Genomic DNA, 15,943 nt, shown 5'->3' with positions numbered 1-15,943 from the left:
GTGATATTCTTTATACTAGGCAGATGTTTGGGAGGCGTGTCCTTCTGAGGACCCCTTGTTGACTATCCAGGAAATAAACATTTGATCGCTTCTTGTCTTTATCACGTTCATGTGTCGGTGTGTTTGGAAACATTACGGTCCGCTGTAACATTATAACCGTTCGCCAGCCCGTCGGTGAGCTGCCGCTGTCAGGACTCTCCTAGCAGGACTAGCGAATGAGACAGTAGGTGACTGTCCCGATGCCTGTTCAATACACTGCTAACGTTAATAAATCTGTTGAAATGTGTTCTTGTCGTCAGTCTCATATGTTTAATCACACATGGTTAGTAAACTGCTGTCCAGACGGCCCGATAGCTGGTTCTGCTTTAACCCACCCTGCAGGAGAAGCAGTTTCCAGCCCGCTCAGAGCGGTGAGGAGACTGTGGTCAACTGTGGTCTGCTCAGATTAACCTGTGATACAACATCTGCTACCTACCTGAGCGCTCTGCTCAGCTTTCTGCTCAGCTTTCTGCTCGGTCTAGACAGAACCGCTTGGTACCATCAGACATCTGGGCTGTGGAAATATGTTGTGTGGCGACAGAAAAGAAACAAAGACATGTTTGGCGGAGTTCAACGCGGCACATGTGAACACGACTTGGCTGTCAAGTAGCGTCAAGACCCGCAGATACCAGCGCACTGACCTGTGTGGACCTGCTCTGTCATATAAACACTTCCAAATAAAACATGATGCAGCTAAATGTGAGTTTACACACTGTAGTCATGCAGCACACTGCCAGAACTACAATCAGTCATTACTGTAGCAGAAGGAGACACAATGGATCAGTAACAATTCAGAATCACTTTTATTGTCCAAGTATATGTAGACATACACTAAAAATACAAGGCAGTAGCATGTCCTTAATGTACAGAAATGTGACAGACATATCTCATCTGCCAGTTGAGGTGTGTTCCTGTCCTGTTTGAATCCAAACCAGACTGAATTAGTCTGTATGTGGAGTCTGTTCTAATGTTCTTCCAGACTGGACTATTGCAGTGTGGAATGGGATCAGCAGCTCCGGAGGCAGGTTGGACCTCCAGAAGTAGCCAACACGGGTCTGTAGCTTCCTTATAATTTTCAATCAAAGTACACACGCAGGACAAAAATAGTTAAGGTCTGCTGGGGGACTTCCAACGCAACTTGTGTGGTACCACAGACTGCATGTGGTACACTCAATCTGAAAGGGAAAGAGATAGATGTTTAAATATCGACAAACATTTATCCTGATACTAGGGTTAATTCTTAGCTGTGGGCCTGTATGTGGAGTCTGTTCTTATGTTCTTCCAGCAGTTCCAGTGCCTCCAAAAAGTGCAGACATGCAAGTTAGGTGAATTAAAGTAGACATTTTCAATATCTGTTCAATTGTGACTGTTCACCCGGTGATGTTGAGGTGACCCATCCAAAGTGCATCCCAGTCTTCCAGCCAAACTCTGGGCAGGATATGAATTAAACTTCTTACCCAGTCGTCAATGTCAGCTCCCGAGCTGAGCTCCCCACAAGCTCGGCACAGCTGGGATAGGTCATCTGTTAAGGGGGGAAAAGCCATTAATGTAGTGCAGTGCCAGTATGGACACATTTCAGTGTAGCTGGTACAATCCTGAATACCTGAATTTTCCACCAGAGCCTGTGCCATGTTAAGCCGTAGTGTCGCCACCCCCTCCTGGTCCACACGATACTGCACAGTTTCATTTAGAAGTATCTGCTCTGCAAGCTAAAGTGATAACAGGGAGTACAATTCTGAAGGGGTTCCAATTATGTCAGAACATGCATGATCAAATTGTTACCTTGCACACAAAGACTCCACATGAGGACCCATCAGTCTGTCTTGGATGCTCTATGGTCGAGCATGTCCACCTTCCTACAGCGGGTCGTTTTTTGCGAACCAGTGCCCTGCACACAGAACGATTACAGTTTGGCAAGTGTATCATGAGCCCCAAAGAGATCATTTCCAATTAAAGATCAGCTGAATGGTGAAAAGGCTTCGTGTTGCTACCTAAAGACCAGCCAGTTGGCATTTAATTCACCTTGTTACATCTTTGCAGTGATTTATGTGTTCTGCAGAGGCCCCAAATGGGTCCAGGTACAAGGACCTCATCTCCTTCAGATACATGATCTATGGAGAGGCAAACAAGATGACAGCCAAGCCTTCATACATCAGATGGTCTCATAGTTTCATCTACATCTGTTAACTTTAAGATTACTTACAATGAGTGTCCAGTGTCCACCGTGACAAACCGCTCCAGCTGCCACAGCATACTTTAAGAGGTCCAGCTTACCAAAAAAGTACATAAAAACAAACATTATGCATGTACTGTGGAGGGAAACTGACAGACAAAGAGACTCACCGATCTTAAACTGCCTGTATTTCTTCCTTGCCAGAGTGAGGTCATGAGATACGAATCGATGATGAGTGCCCCAGCTCTCTGGCCCACCATCATCAAATACGCATTTATGATCTATGAGAATAATAATTAGTCGTGACAATGTGAAAGACAAATATCAGGCCAATATAAATGTACCTCTCCCTCCAGCAGCTTTCCTGGGGCCAAGACCAGCAGATCTTCAGAGAACAATTTGTATGGGCCGATCTTGGACCACAGCGTCTTCCTCTTCCTCCCACTCCATATGTCTCTGATCACTGTAAACATAGCAATACCAGTCATTTGTGAAATTCATATTTTATATGTACTTTGTCAGGTTACTGACAAGTTTCTGCAGGATTACAGTCATCCTGTGCCTTGCTGGATGAAGGTGGTCTTGCTGGCAGGGCACTGGATGTGGTTGGCATCTCACGGTCTTGTGGACCAGCCAGAGGAGAAGGATCCAACACCTTTTTTAATTTGGCAGGGATCCTCTCCTCTGGCTGGAAGTAATGTGTCAGGAGGTCTATATTCGACATAAGTTTGGCCTTCCCCTTTTCAGAGGCCAGGACCACATTTTTCCCCTCGAGTTCCATGATCCGGTATGGACCCATCATGTCACTCTCCATCTTGCCCCCTTTCCGTTGCTCCCGTCTGATGTTCTTTTTAAGAACTACATCTCCAATTTTGAACTGGTCATCTTGGCCCCTTTCGCGCTTTCTCCTTCTCACCATTTCCTGGCTTTTTGCGATGTTGGTCCTGACCTCTCTGTACGTGTCCTGCTGCATTTTTAGTCCTTCTGGAAGCTCCTCTTTTGTGACCAGCCTTTCTACTTTCTCTTCGGTTACCTGGCACAAATCACAGTTAGTATGTAGAGGACATAGATGAGCCCCTTTTTTAAGGATGAGAACATTAGAGCAACTTACTTCATACTCCTTTGGTACCTCTGAAGGATACCTGGCCTCCCTCCCAAACATCAAAAAATATGGGCTATACTTTGTCGTCAACTGTTTCTTTGTCCGCAGACCAAACATAGTTGACTGCAGAAACTGGTCCCAGGATTGTGGTTTCTCACCCACCAGTTTGTTCAGGGACCTCAAAAAGGAGACAGGAAAGAATTTAGATACTCATGCACAGTATGACAAAACACATATTAGTTTAGCTCAATATTTCATGAAGAGCTTAAGTTATTGAACACAAATATACCTCTGTATGGTGCCATTAAGCTTCTCCACTAGGCCGTTGGTCTGGGGATGGTAGGGGCAACAGAGGCTCCTTTTTATGCCCAGCTTCTTGCACAGGCCGTAGTTGACCTTGAAATGATCAGTTGGACTAACATTAAATAGGTGAGCACAGCAGCAGTTACATATCGGGCAGTCATAATGCTTCATCATGGTACCTTGTTGCGGAATTCTGAGCCCTGGTCTGTTAGCAGTCGTTTAGGTGCACCAAATTTGTAAAAGAAATCAAGAATACAACTGGTCACCTCATCTGCTGTTTTGCTCTTTAGTGGGTAAGCCTCTGCCCATTTAGTGAAATAATCAACCATGACACATATGTACTGGTTGCCACCATTGGTTACTGTGAGTTTACCCACTAGATCCATCCCTACGAGCTCCAGAGGCTCAGTTACCTGGGAGGAAAAAAAAAAACACATTATAGTATTTCTATTTCAGTGTTGTGATTGAAAGCTGACAAAATGTGCCATTGATTCCCTTACCTCTATCGGGTTGTATTCCCTCTTCTCTTTCACGTTCGCTCTCTTGGCCTGGCACTGTGGACACTGAGCAATCTAAACATAACATGAGTTCCAACAGCATGATGAATGTGTTCACACAAATGATTTCATGATACATTATATTGAAAACTAATAAAACATACTAGCAGTATATGAACAAACACATCACACTCTACTGTACAAGCTGAATGAGTGTTCCACCTCATTTTAAAGATACAAACTTACCCACTTGCGAATGTCCTCCTCCATGCCAGGCCAGTAATACCGGCTGATGATGGCACTGTGGGTTTTTTCCACGCCACAGTGTCCTCCAAAATGGCTGCAGTGGAATTCTTCAAATATATCATTTGCTTCCTCTGCACTTAATACAACCTTAGCAAGGTGCTCAGCTTTATTTTTTCTGCGCCTGCAGATGTAGTGCAGATCTCCATCTGGTGTTTAAATAACATAATGCTACATTTGTTAGTTTTACCATGGCAGATGATCACTGTGTTCTGAACTTCAGATGGCAAGCATTCTTACCTTTAATCCGGGAGGTGTCCGCTCTCCTTTTGATAACATATTTTTGTTTGGCCGTTAACCCCTCAGGATACTGGTTGTGGAGCTTGAAATTGAGCACCTCCTGCACAATTTTGGGATCCATCACCCCTATCTGTCCCTAGCTCCTACCTCCACCTGTCTCACCTGCTCCAACCTACCTACTCACCCCTTCACACACAAACAGATACACAACAAGATACAAACAGGACAACCACAATAAAGACAAATAAACCTCTCAAACACACACAGCCACACTCTACTACTCACAGCAACCACTCAACTATCGACTACTCACTCACTCAGCTACTAACCAATCACCTAACTATGTCTGACTTATATGTTTTATCTCTCTCTATCTCTCACTATCTCCGTCTCCTCACAAACCCACAAAGTTGGGGCATGTCAGTTGGGTTTATATAGTCTGTACCATGTACCAATGAAACCTGCTCCCAACCACCCACAGGTTAATTTAATAACACTGATTAACTGTAACTCCTGATTAACTCCTGCCCAGAGTTTGATTGGAAGACTGGGATGCACTTTGGATGGGTCACCTCAACATCACCGGGTGAACAGTCACAATTGAACAGATATTGAAAATGTCTAGTTTAATTCACTTAACTTGCATGTCTCTGCACTTTTGGAGGGCACTGGAACCGCTGGAAGAACATTAGAACAGACTCCACATACAGACTAATTCAGTCTGGTTTGGATTCAAACAGGACAGGAACACACCTCAACTGGCAGATGAGATATGTCTGTCACATTTCTGTACATTAAGGACATGCTACTGCCTTGTATTTTTAGTGTATGTCTACATATACTTGGACAATAAAAGTGATTCTGAATTGTTACTGATCCATTGTGTCTCCTTCTGCTACAGTAATGACTGATTGTAGTTCTGGCAGTGTGCTGCATGACTACAGTGTGTAAACTCACATTTAGCTGCATCATGTTTTATTTGGAAGTGTTTATATGACAGAGCAGGTCCACACAGGTCAGTGCGCTGGTATCTGCGGGTCTTGACGCTACTTGACAGCCAAGTCGTGTTCACATGTGCCGCGTTGAACTCCGCCAAACATGTCTTTGTTTCTTTTCTGTCGCCACACAACATATTTCCACAGCCCAGATGTCTGATGGTACCAAGCGGTTCTGTCTAGACCGAGCAGAAAGCTGAGCAGAAAGCTGAGCAGAGCGCTCAGGTAGGTAGCAGATGTTGTATCACAGGTTAATCTGAGCAGACCACAGTTGACCACAGTCTCCTCACCGCTCTGAGCGGGCTGGAAACTGCTTCTCCTGCAGGGTGGGTTAAAGCAGAACCAGCTATCGGGCCGTCTGGACAGCAGTTTACTAACCATGTGTGATTAAACATATGAGACTGACGACAAGAACACATTTCAACAGATTTATTAACGTTAGCAGTGTATTGAACAGGCATCGGGACAGTCACCTACTGTCTCATTCGCTAGTCCTGCTAGGAGAGTCCTGACAGCGGCAGCTCACCGACGGGCTGGCGAACGGTTATAATGTTACAGCGGACCGTAATGTTTCCAAACACACCGACACATGAACGTGATAAAGACAAGAAGCGATCAAATGTTTATTTCCTGGATAGTCAACAAGGGGTCCTCAGAAGGACACGCCTCCCAAACATCTGCCTAGTATAAAGAATATCACCAGTTAATTCAGCCACCAGTTAATCTCGAACACCGTCGGTGCTTCACTGTGTGGGCCTGTGTAGTCTTCACGTCGAATTGATGCAAATTAATAAGCTATTGGGCCCGTAAATCGGCTCCACGCCACAACATCGATATTCTATTCAAAAAATAAACACCTCAAAGACACAAATGTGACACTAAAATGCCTACCTGGGCTGCGTTTCCATAGTCAGAGCGGTGCGTTTACCGTTGCTCCCACATCTGCCCGACGTAAATGTCAAACCGCCGTTATCGGCAAATTAAAATCTTAACAGACCGCTGAGGACAAATACAGGGAGCCCGTCCAACGCAGTGCCATCGTCCTGCCGCCGTTCAACCGGGAGGCAGCGCCGCCGCGTCGCACAGCTGGTCGCGAGCCGCTGCGCGCGGAGAGGCTGTCTGAGCTGAATTAGAGGGGAGACATATTTCCGTAGAGAGCCGCTAAAACAACCGGGACAGCCGTGCGAGGTAGCCAGCGGTTCAACGGGGATAATGTGGTACCGCGGCAGCATCAATCAGGACGAGTTCATCACACAGAGTGGCTGCCCGTCCTGTGCCTTTCTGTTGAGCACGAGGTGGGGCGCACCAATCAGGTGGCAGAATGATATTTGATTGGCATGTCGCGAACCAATGGGCTGTTCAGACAGCGCGAGCTTTTTTGAAGGACAGTAAAAATAGCCAATCAGTGTAGAGCATTATGTTGTGGGGAGGAGGGGCCCGCAGGTGTCACACAGCGGTGTCTGCTTGTATGTTTGGCGAGTGAACGATTAATTATGTGACAAAAGCATTATAGATGTAATAGTTTCAATAAATCTCTGGCTCCGGAGCAACTAAAGGTAGTCTTGTAACAACTTCGAGCACCTGTATTTTGTATTGCTATTTTCAGTGTTATTTCTTTAAAAGGGATTGATGTCATCAACAGCCACGATTAGAAGTAGTCTACCTGTTTTATATAAACTGACCTTGTCCTCAGATTGTTAGCTGGTAGGCTAGCCTATCACTGCACAGTGGTGAAGGAAGAGAGTGCTGCAATAATCCTAGAATTATCATAATTTGTTTGTCATTTCGGGCAGCAAGTTATTTGTACTTAACAAGATGTTGTAATCCATTTTCAACAATAAAAATATATCTCATCGTGAAACAGTATATTTGTACACAATCTGTTGAATTACAAAAGTAGAAGCCTTTTGTTTCATCTGTTTGGTCCTATACAGTAGGCAAAGTGAACTGTTTTCTTTAAAATGTGAAACCCTAAGGGTTCTTAGACCTCAAACTGAATGGGTTTATTGTAATAAGAAATAAATATGTATATATATATTTGTTTAATATTTTATTAATATTATTTTTCTAATACCATGTTAATCCCTTCCACACCCCTGCCCCAAGGCTTTACAAAAGTCAAAATAAATATATTAATACGAATCAAATACATTTAATAAATAAAACAAAATAAGAATATAGTGACAAAAAGGGACATTTGGCTTATGAATATCACACAATTTTGTATTAATGAGGGGACATGAGGTACTTTTATGAGGGTTGCAAGCTTTCAACATATTTCATGAATGGTGACCAAGTTGCACCATTCCTTATTTTATTTGAATGGTGTTTTTTAGCCTTATTCTTATTATAGCCCTATTCTTCTCAGGGCAGCATAGATGATATTTCTCTAATGCATTTTTAAAAGAGCGAAAATGTATCTGATTTCCAACAATGGAACTTCAGCCCATTAATGAAGCAAATACATTTGCATTTGCTGGAAATACAGAAAGCGTTATATTTGGAGAAGAAATCCCAAAGATGGCAATGTATAAACATTAATGTTTATGTGCTAAACCTTAAGAAATATGTAAGTGAAGTCTTCAATTTAAATCCTGTTTTTGTTTTGAATATTTTAGAAGCAGTATAGTCATGTTTAGTTCTTAGTTCAATTTGCCTGTTAAAGTGACACCTAGTGGGCATTACAGGAGTGAAACATGAGGTTCATGCACTGCTCAAACTCTAGCTATGCACACATAACCCAAGAGTTTTATATGGATGCCTGTTAAGAATGTATTTGTGTAGATACTTTAGAGATAAATTAATATGTTTATATAATGTATTGTTATCAGAAGCATACTTAAATTTGTATTTTTAAACTTTTGTTTATTATTTTTTATAAATTTAAGTGAGTAGAGGTATGTGTTGTTATCCCAAAAATGTCAAATTGTTCCTATCAGTCATTTTGAATATCTGAATAACTGAATATATTTGTTTGTTGGAATGAAATGAGGTAATATATTCTCTAATTTAAGGGCTATTGTAAAAACAAATGGGTTAGGTGACCAACTGAAAAAAATACTTCATAACAGTTAGCGTCTGTTTAATCTGCACAGCCCGGACACATTAGAATGACTTGTGTTGTGTTTGTGTGCCAGGCGAGAAGCCCCACGTGTGTCAGATATGTGGGAAGGCATTCAGCCAGAGCTCCAACCTTATCACCCACAGCTCTCTGCAGATCTGTGGTCTTGTAGGGCAGAACCCCCAACGTTTATGTGCACTTAAAAGCAGAACACGAGACTACAGCGAATATCACTTTCCTCCTCACTTTTCTGCAAATTATCCCAGAGAGAGTTCACATGGAGCGCGATGAATGGAAATATCAGTCGTGGGTTTTGCTTTGAATCATGTTTATTTCGTTTAACACAGCACACGTTGCAGAATGTTTCCTTCATGATTAGCAGGAGATCTTTGAGGTGGAGGTTTATGTTGTGGACAGTATCAGGTGTGTTTTAAAAGCCATGTTCTTTTATACCACTGCGCTCTGGCAACTACATCGTTGGAGTAGTCTCGACATGTTGTGTTTTCATCCATGTTATCGTAGTAAAGGACGTTTTCAACGCCCGCATTGTAGGATGCTATCCCTCCTGTGGAGGCAAACAAAGCAAAGTGTGATGAGAGCTGGTGCATGTGTGTGAGTGATGATCCAGTAAAACCAACCTTTCAGCTGCTGCTCCGCGGTCCAGTCAGGAAATTTGAAGCAGATTGCTTTAATACGACTAACCAAGGTATCTATTCGAAGGAGGATGGCCTCCTACAGGAATGGAAATTAAATGGCATGAACACTTCTGTAATGTGAGTCTCTATTAAGAGGATGTGTGTAAAAGAGTGGCCTTTATTACAACCTCCATCAGTTGCCAGCTCCGTGGTGCCGGGTGTTCTGAGTATAAATCTCTGGAGAAAATGGCAGCAAAGACAGCCGGATCGATTTTATATTTTTTTCCCTCTTCGTCGATTTTAGACCTGAGCTTTTCCATTCGGCCCGCATGTGTCTCTGCTATGGTGTGTGACGCCCTCACACCTTTTAAGAAAGAAATGAAACAGAGAACAGGAACATCCTCATTGCAAACTGAGTGTCTATCTTCCCCTAAGTTTACTGATGTAGTCACACTGTGGATGTGGCTAGGTGGTTACTGTTGATGGGAGTTTACATCATCAGATCAAATAACCTCCTGTGTTTTTTCTACTACAGTGTTTACCTGAGAATGGCACCATGTTCTTTCTCGCTGTCTCCTCTGAGGCACCAGTTGTTTCAACCTTTGTGATGTCGCCATAACCTGTGGATGCTAATTTATTAAATTCCTCAACACACAAGCTCAAGGGAAACAAATCAAACAGAGAACAGGAACATCCTCATTGCAACACACTGAGTGTCTGTCTTCCTCAGTATACAGATGTTCTAGTTAACACTGTGGATGTGGACAGGTGGTTACTGTTGATGGGAGTTTACATCGTCAGATCAAATAACCTCCTGTGTTTTTCTACTACAGTGTTTACCTGAGAATGGCAGATTGACAGTCTCCTCTAAGGCTCCACCCGTTGAGATTTCGCCACACCCACTTTTTACTAATGACTAAGTTTATTAAATTTGTTTTCATCAACACACAAGCTCAAGTGATTTTAATGTTAGATAATGTATTTCAGAGTAGTCGACCCAAATCATTACTAACAAGCTCTTACCATTTTCCATTTTGGTCTCAATATGTCTTCCTTCCACAAGCCTGGAAGGAAAAAAAGAAGGGTGATTTGTCAGACATAGCACCCATTGACTGCTCAATCGTGCCTGGGTGCGGTACGGTTGGTGTAGTGTGAGTGCCCCCTAAGGAGACACAGTGGGGCCACTTTTCAGCCCGGGAGTTTCAGGCACCCAAGACCGGCCCACTTTTTTCATGGTTGACATTGAATAAACGAAGCAACAGTTCACCTCTTACTAATTTGTATTTATAACATGTTTGAACAAATGTATAGAAGTTTAATAATATTTCACTAAGTTAACAAACAATATTTCACTTCAAGGATAGATTGCTAAATTAACACAAAAGAATAGCCTATTTCACTTAAACGATAAAGTGGCTTAAATTTAAATAAAACATTTGAAATAAAATGTTATATGAAATACCTTACAGGGAGTCTGTCTCTCCTCTTCAAAAATGTCTGTCAGCTTTGGCAGCTTGCACCTCCAACACCCTTCTTTTCTTCAACACAGCCTTTTTAACCCCTCCTGGCTCCTTCCTACCATCCATTATCACTGACAGTTGGTCAACTGTTGGAAGCTGATTTCTGGTATCTATTATTTGGAAAACGCGGGCTTGGACCCAGCCAAATAATTGTTTTTTGGGGGGGGGGGGGGGGGGGGGGGGGGGGGTGTTCACAATGCCAATGCTGCTGATGCTAAACTGATATACAGACGAGCCTCAACATCTCCTGTCTTAGTTTAGCATGTTATGTTGCTAACAGTTGCCAGTTAGACTAAACTCAACGTGCCGCTGAGGCTGATGGGAATGCCATTCGTTTTCAGCAGGTTTAGCCTATGATTGTGGCAGATGTAATAAAACTAATACCATCTAGCTCTGCTGCAAAACACAATATCTGCTGTGGATGTGGTGGTGGTGTCAAGTCATATACACTCCCCCAAAATGTGGTCTGAGAAATGTTTATTAGGCTTTTGTGAACTAAGGACAAATATAAGAGTGATATCAATCTTCTCATCTAACCCTCAGTAAGAAAGTGAGTAGAGGTATTTGTTGTTATCCCAAAAATGTCAAAGTGTTCCTATCAGTCATTTTGAATATCTGAATAACTCTGAATAACTGAATATATTTGTATGTATATTTGTTTGTTGGAATGAAATGAGGTAATATATTCACTAATTTAAGGGCTATTGTAAAAAATGGGTTAGGTGACCAACTGAAATATATACTTCATAACAGTCAGCGTCTGTTTAATCTGCACAGCACGGACGTCCTGCACATTAGAATGACTTGTGTTGTGTTTGTGTGCCAGGCGAGAAGCCCCACGTGTGTCAGATATGTGGGAAGGTATTCAGCCGGAGTTCCAACCTTATCACCCACAGCTCTCTGCAGATCTGTGGTCTTGTAGGGCAGAACCCCAGCGAATATCACTTTCCTCCTCACTTTTCTGCAAATTATCCCAGAGAGAGTTCACATGGAGCGCGATGAATGGAAATATCAGTGGTGGGTTTTGCTTTGAATCATGTTTATTTAGTTTAACACAGCACACGTTGCAGAATGTTTCCTTCATGATTAGCAGGAGATCTTTGAGGTGGAGGTTTCTGTTGTGGACAGCATCAGGTGTGTTTTAAAAGCCATGGTCTTTATACCACTGCGCTCTGGCAACCACATCGTTGGAGTAGTCTCCAGATGTTGTGAGGTCATCCATGTTATCGTAGTAAAGGACGTTTACAACGCCCGCATTGTAGGCTGCTATCCCTCCTGTGGAGGCAAACAAAGCAAAGTGTGATGAGAGCTGGTGCATGTGTGTGAGTGATGATCCAGTAAAACCAACCTTTCAGCTGCTGCTCCGCGGTCCAGTCAGGAAATTTGAAGCGGATGTCTTTAATACGACTAACCAAGGTACCTATTCGAAGGAGGATGGTCTCCTACAGGAATGGAAATTAAATGGCATGAACACTTCTGTAATGTGAGTCTCTATTAAGAGGATGTGTGTAAAAGAGTGGACTTTATTACAACCTGCATCAGTTTAGTCGGTTCCGGGTTGTCTGAGTATAAATCTCTGGAGAAAATGGCAGCAAAGACAGCCGGATCGATTTTATATTTTTTTCCCTCTTCGTCGATTTTAGACCTGAGCTTTTCCATTCGGCCCGCATGTCTCTCTGCCATGGTGTGTGACGCCCTCACACCTTTTAAGAAAGAAATGAAACAGAGAACAGGAACATCCTCATTGCAAACTGAGTGTCTATCTTCCTCAGTATACTGATGTAGTTACACTGTGGATGTGGCCAGGTGGTCACTGTTGATGGGAGTTTACGTCGTCGTACAGTGTGTACCTGAGTATGTCACCATGTTCTTCGTCGCTGTCTCCTCTGAGGCACCAGTTGTTTCAACCTTTGTGATGTCGCCATAACCTGTGGGTTCTAATTCATTAAATTCATCAACACACAAGCTCAAGGGAAACAAATCAAACAGAGAACAGGAACATCCTCATTGCAACACACTGAGTGTCTGTCTTCCTCAGTATACAGATGTTCTAGTTAACACTGTGGATGTGGACAGGTGGTTACTGTTGATGGGAGTTTACATCGTCAGATCAAATAGTGTTTTTTCTACTACAGTGTTTACCTGAGAATGGTAGATTGGCAGTCTCCTCTAAGGCAGCACCCGTTGAGATTTCGCCAGAACCTACTAATGTTCAGTTTATTAAATTAGTTTTCATCAACACACAAGCTCAAGTTATTTTAATGTTAGATAATGTATTTCAGAGTAGTCGACCCAAATCATTACTAACAAGCTCTTACCATTTCCCATTTTGGTCTTGATATGTCTTCCTTCCACAAGCCTGGAAGGAAAAAAAGAAGGGTGATTTGTCAGACATAGCACCCATTGACTGCTCAATCGTGCCTGGGTGTGGTACGGTTGGTGTAGTGTGAGTGCCCCGTAAGGAGACACAGTGGGGCCACTTTTCAGCCCGGGAGTTTCAGGCACCCAAGACCGGCCCACTTTTTTCATGGTTGACATTGAATAAACGAAGCAACAGTTCACCTCTTACTAATTTGTATTTATAACATGTTTGAACAAATGTATAGAAGTTTAATAATATTTCACTAAGTTAACAAACAATATTTCACTTCAAGGATAGGTTGCTAAATTAACACAAAAGAATAGCCTATTTCACTTAAACGATAAGCTGGCTTAAATTTAAATAAAACATTTGAAATAAAATGTACTTACAGGGAGTCTGTCTGTCCTCTTCAAAAATGTCTGTCAGCTTTGGCAGCATACACCTCCAACGCCCTTCTTTTCTTCAACGGCTTTTTAGCCCCTCCTGGCTTCCATCCATCCTCACTGACAGTTATTGTGATGGTCGACTGTCGGTAGCTGATTGCCGGTATCTGGAAAACGCAAGCTTTATGGACCCAGCCTCTATTTGAGAGGGGGGAACGCCCTCAAATGGTACAACACATCTATTGTCGTGCAGAGGCTGTGGTATCAGTGTATTTTATGAGAAGATAAACTCACTGGACAACTGTCGATGTTTTTTTCCGTGACATATATCCCACTAACGCTTAATGAAAGCTGGTTAACGTATCAACGTATCATCAAGTAAAAGTCCTGCATTCATTACTTCAAGTAAAGAGTGAAAGAGAGGCATTATCAGCACAATGTACTTAAATTATCTTCCCAGTAAACATTTTTTGGGGAACGTTTTGGCGAATGTTGAAGTGGAACATTTGCTGAACCCTGCAGTGAACGCTCCCTTGAGGTTATGTAGGACACCTTTCTAAGGTAGGAAAGTTTGTTTTTAGTAAAAATGTTTGTTAACTTCTGCTCAAGGTGGCTTATCAATTCCATGATGCTGCACAGTTTAATGAATAATAATGCAGCAATTGTTATATTTTGAGCCAAATCATAATCTGCAATGTAATCAGTTAGATTTCTCTGTCAAGTGAATGTACTACAATGATTTAACTAAGGTAGAAGTATCCAGTATGTTAGTAGTAGTAGTGCTTTGAGGGTCCTTTGTAATTTCTGTCAGTGTATAACATTGAGAAATAAATATGTTAACATTGACTTATTTATACGGACAACAAGAGAGAGACAGAATTTAAATATTTAGGATTAAGGAAAGAAACAAAAAAACTTTTAACCTTTTGAGGAATGGATGTGATTATGACTGGGTGGCTGATAAACTGTCACCATAAAAATGAATAAAATATATAACAAATAAATATATGAATAATATGTGAATAATGTGTAATAATATCTACATTTGATTGTATGTTCAAATGTGTGAAGTATAGTGTTATATTGTGATAAGCCTATTTCTTTATTACTTAAAGGTTGACAGTGTAATAGTGTGAACGGTCATGGCAGAGTACTTTCATCCGTAATTCATCCTATCATAAGACAAAAGGGTAAAATCTCCCCAGGGAATATTGTCTGCACTGTACTATAAAAACGGCAGGAATATTTCCGTTTCTATAAAGTTTTACAACATAATTCATCTACAGAAATAGCCTCATAAGGCATAATAAAAGGGTTATTAAAAATCACAGCTCTGACCCTTTCACCTGACCTCTATGATTCTAACTAATTACAGCCTTGGAAAAGTCCTTTTGTACAGGCGCTGCTGTCTGGTGACAGACGCATTCAGGTGTTGCGGCAAAGAACGGAATAGCCAGATAATCAATGTGGACTGGACTATTTGAACTGTAAAATAAGGGGAACATAGAGACTTATGACTTCAAAGGTTACCCATGTGCTGTTTCACTATCGGAGAACACAAAGGCCCCTGCCATCTTTTATATTTATATATATATATATATATATATATATATATATATATATATATATATATATATATATATATATATATATATATATATATAATAAAACCACGGCACCCTGATCATTTTCTTGCTGATCTCTGATCATTTTCTTGCTGTGTCCCCAAAAAGAAAAAGAAGCGTGATTCGTTTCGTTGTTATCAAGCAAAGGCAATAACACGTTCCTTCTACGACTATCGGTTCACGGCAGCGAGAGCGCAGGTTTTTTTTTAAGTGTCCTTAAACGCACCATACATGTGTGCTGCTCACTGTGCTGTGAAGACTTGTTAGCTCGGTAGTATATCACACGCATTGACATCGGCGTCACACAAAAATATCACAGTAAGGTAACGTTGCGTGTCTTTGTACGTTTTACAACAGACTCTCAAGTGTGTATATGTATTTGCGTTGTATTAATTGATAAACGCAATGATTACTTTGCTGTAGTAGCTTAAGTTGGTGTTTGAGTTTTGCCGTGGCAGCTAACACGCTAGCCGCATTAACGTTAGCTTTGTTTTGAGTTAGCCAATTAGCTTTAGCTATTTATCTTTTATTTCCCCTGAGCGTTTGTCTACTCCACAATGGCGTTACCACATGCCCAGTGATGCTAAGTACGAGTAGTTAGATAGTTTGTTAAATTAAAAAGTAATGTCGCTTCAATGTTGGTTCAAGGTAATTCGTGACTCACGTTTACTTGTTAGCTGCTAGCTTGCTAACTAACGGCTTGAA

The 15,943-nt window shown here is 41.8% G+C and overlaps 4 protein-coding genes across 9 annotated transcripts in view; 1 reads left to right on the top strand and 3 right to left on the bottom strand.

The window, feature by feature from the left end:
* Positions 1-6,895, bottom strand: part of evi5l (ecotropic viral integration site 5 like) — a 38,523-nt gene extending 31,628 nt beyond the window's left edge. For both annotated transcript variants that reach the window (XM_084003030.1, XM_084003031.1), the window contains exon 1: positions 6,544-6,895. The gene's annotated coding sequence lies outside the window, so the exon portion shown is untranslated. The remainder of the gene's footprint in view (positions 1-6,543) is intronic.
* A 1,864-nt stretch (positions 6,896-8,759) lies between these two features.
* LOC311010408 (lysozyme g-like) lies at positions 8,760-11,804 on the bottom strand. 4 transcript variants are annotated; one of them, XM_084004888.1, is made up of 6 exons: positions 10,816-11,804; positions 10,372-10,412; positions 9,891-9,968; positions 9,537-9,712; positions 9,352-9,445; positions 8,760-9,278 (listed from the first exon to the last, which is right to left on the bottom strand). In XM_084004888.1, the coding sequence occupies exons 2-6, from the start codon at positions 10,379-10,381 to the stop codon at positions 9,133-9,135; spliced, it is 504 nt and encodes a 167-aa protein (XP_083861014.1). In that variant the 5' UTR covers positions 10,382-10,412; positions 10,816-11,804; the 3' UTR covers positions 8,760-9,132. The 4 variants fall into 4 exon arrangements, with proteins under 4 accessions (XP_083861014.1, XP_083861013.1, XP_083861015.1 ...); XM_084004887.1 differs by having other exon boundaries at positions 9,891-9,977; positions 10,816-11,031; XM_084004889.1 differs by lacking the exons at positions 10,372-10,412; positions 10,816-11,804 and adding an exon at positions 10,189-10,362 and having other exon boundaries at positions 9,891-9,977.
* Positions 11,805-11,882: 78 nt separating this feature from the next.
* On the bottom strand, positions 11,883-13,775 carry LOC311010407 (lysozyme g-like). The gene is made up of 7 exons (XM_084004886.1): positions 13,620-13,775; positions 13,187-13,227; positions 13,011-13,073; positions 12,719-12,805; positions 12,402-12,571; positions 12,217-12,310; positions 11,883-12,143 (listed from the first exon to the last, which is right to left on the bottom strand). The coding sequence occupies exons 2-7, from the start codon at positions 13,194-13,196 to the stop codon at positions 12,010-12,012; spliced, it is 558 nt and encodes a 185-aa protein (XP_083861012.1). The 5' UTR covers positions 13,197-13,227; positions 13,620-13,775; the 3' UTR covers positions 11,883-12,009.
* A 1,685-nt stretch (positions 13,776-15,460) lies between these two features.
* LOC311008880 (ATP-dependent RNA helicase DDX39A) overlaps positions 15,461-15,943 on the top strand; it is a 104,395-nt gene continuing 103,912 nt past the window's right edge. For both annotated transcript variants that reach the window (XM_084002824.1, XM_084002823.1), the window contains exon 1: positions 15,461-15,561. The gene's annotated coding sequence lies outside the window, so the exon portion shown is untranslated. The remainder of the gene's footprint in view (positions 15,562-15,943) is intronic.

The sequence above is a fragment of the Eutrigla gurnardus genome (assembly GCF_963514095.1).
Source record: "Eutrigla gurnardus genome assembly, chromosome: 3".
Lineage (NCBI taxonomy): Eukaryota > Metazoa > Chordata > Actinopteri > Perciformes > Triglidae > Eutrigla > Eutrigla gurnardus.
The sequence above is the reverse complement of the archived record's forward strand: the minus strand, read 5'-3'. Positions and strand labels throughout refer to the sequence as shown.

Bases quoted from the DNA above. Each gene is read 5' to 3' on its own strand.
- LOC311010408 (XM_084004887.1), bottom strand. The intron at 9,446-9,536 runs GTTGTAATAAAG...CCATTCCTGTAG, and splicing joins GGAGCTGGCAACTGATGGAG to GAGGCCATCCTCCTTCGAAT. The intron at 9,279-9,351 runs GTTGGTTTTACT...TTGCCTCCACAG, and splicing joins CGCGGAGCAGCAGCTGAAAG to GAGGGATAGCATCCTACAAT.
- LOC311010407 (XM_084004886.1), bottom strand. The intron at 12,572-12,718 runs GTACACACTGTA...CTTTCTTAAAAG, and splicing joins GAACATGGTGACATACTCAG to GTGTGAGGGCGTCACACACC. The intron at 12,311-12,401 runs GTTGTAATAAAG...CCATTCCTGTAG, and splicing joins AACCGACTAAACTGATGCAG to GAGACCATCCTCCTTCGAAT.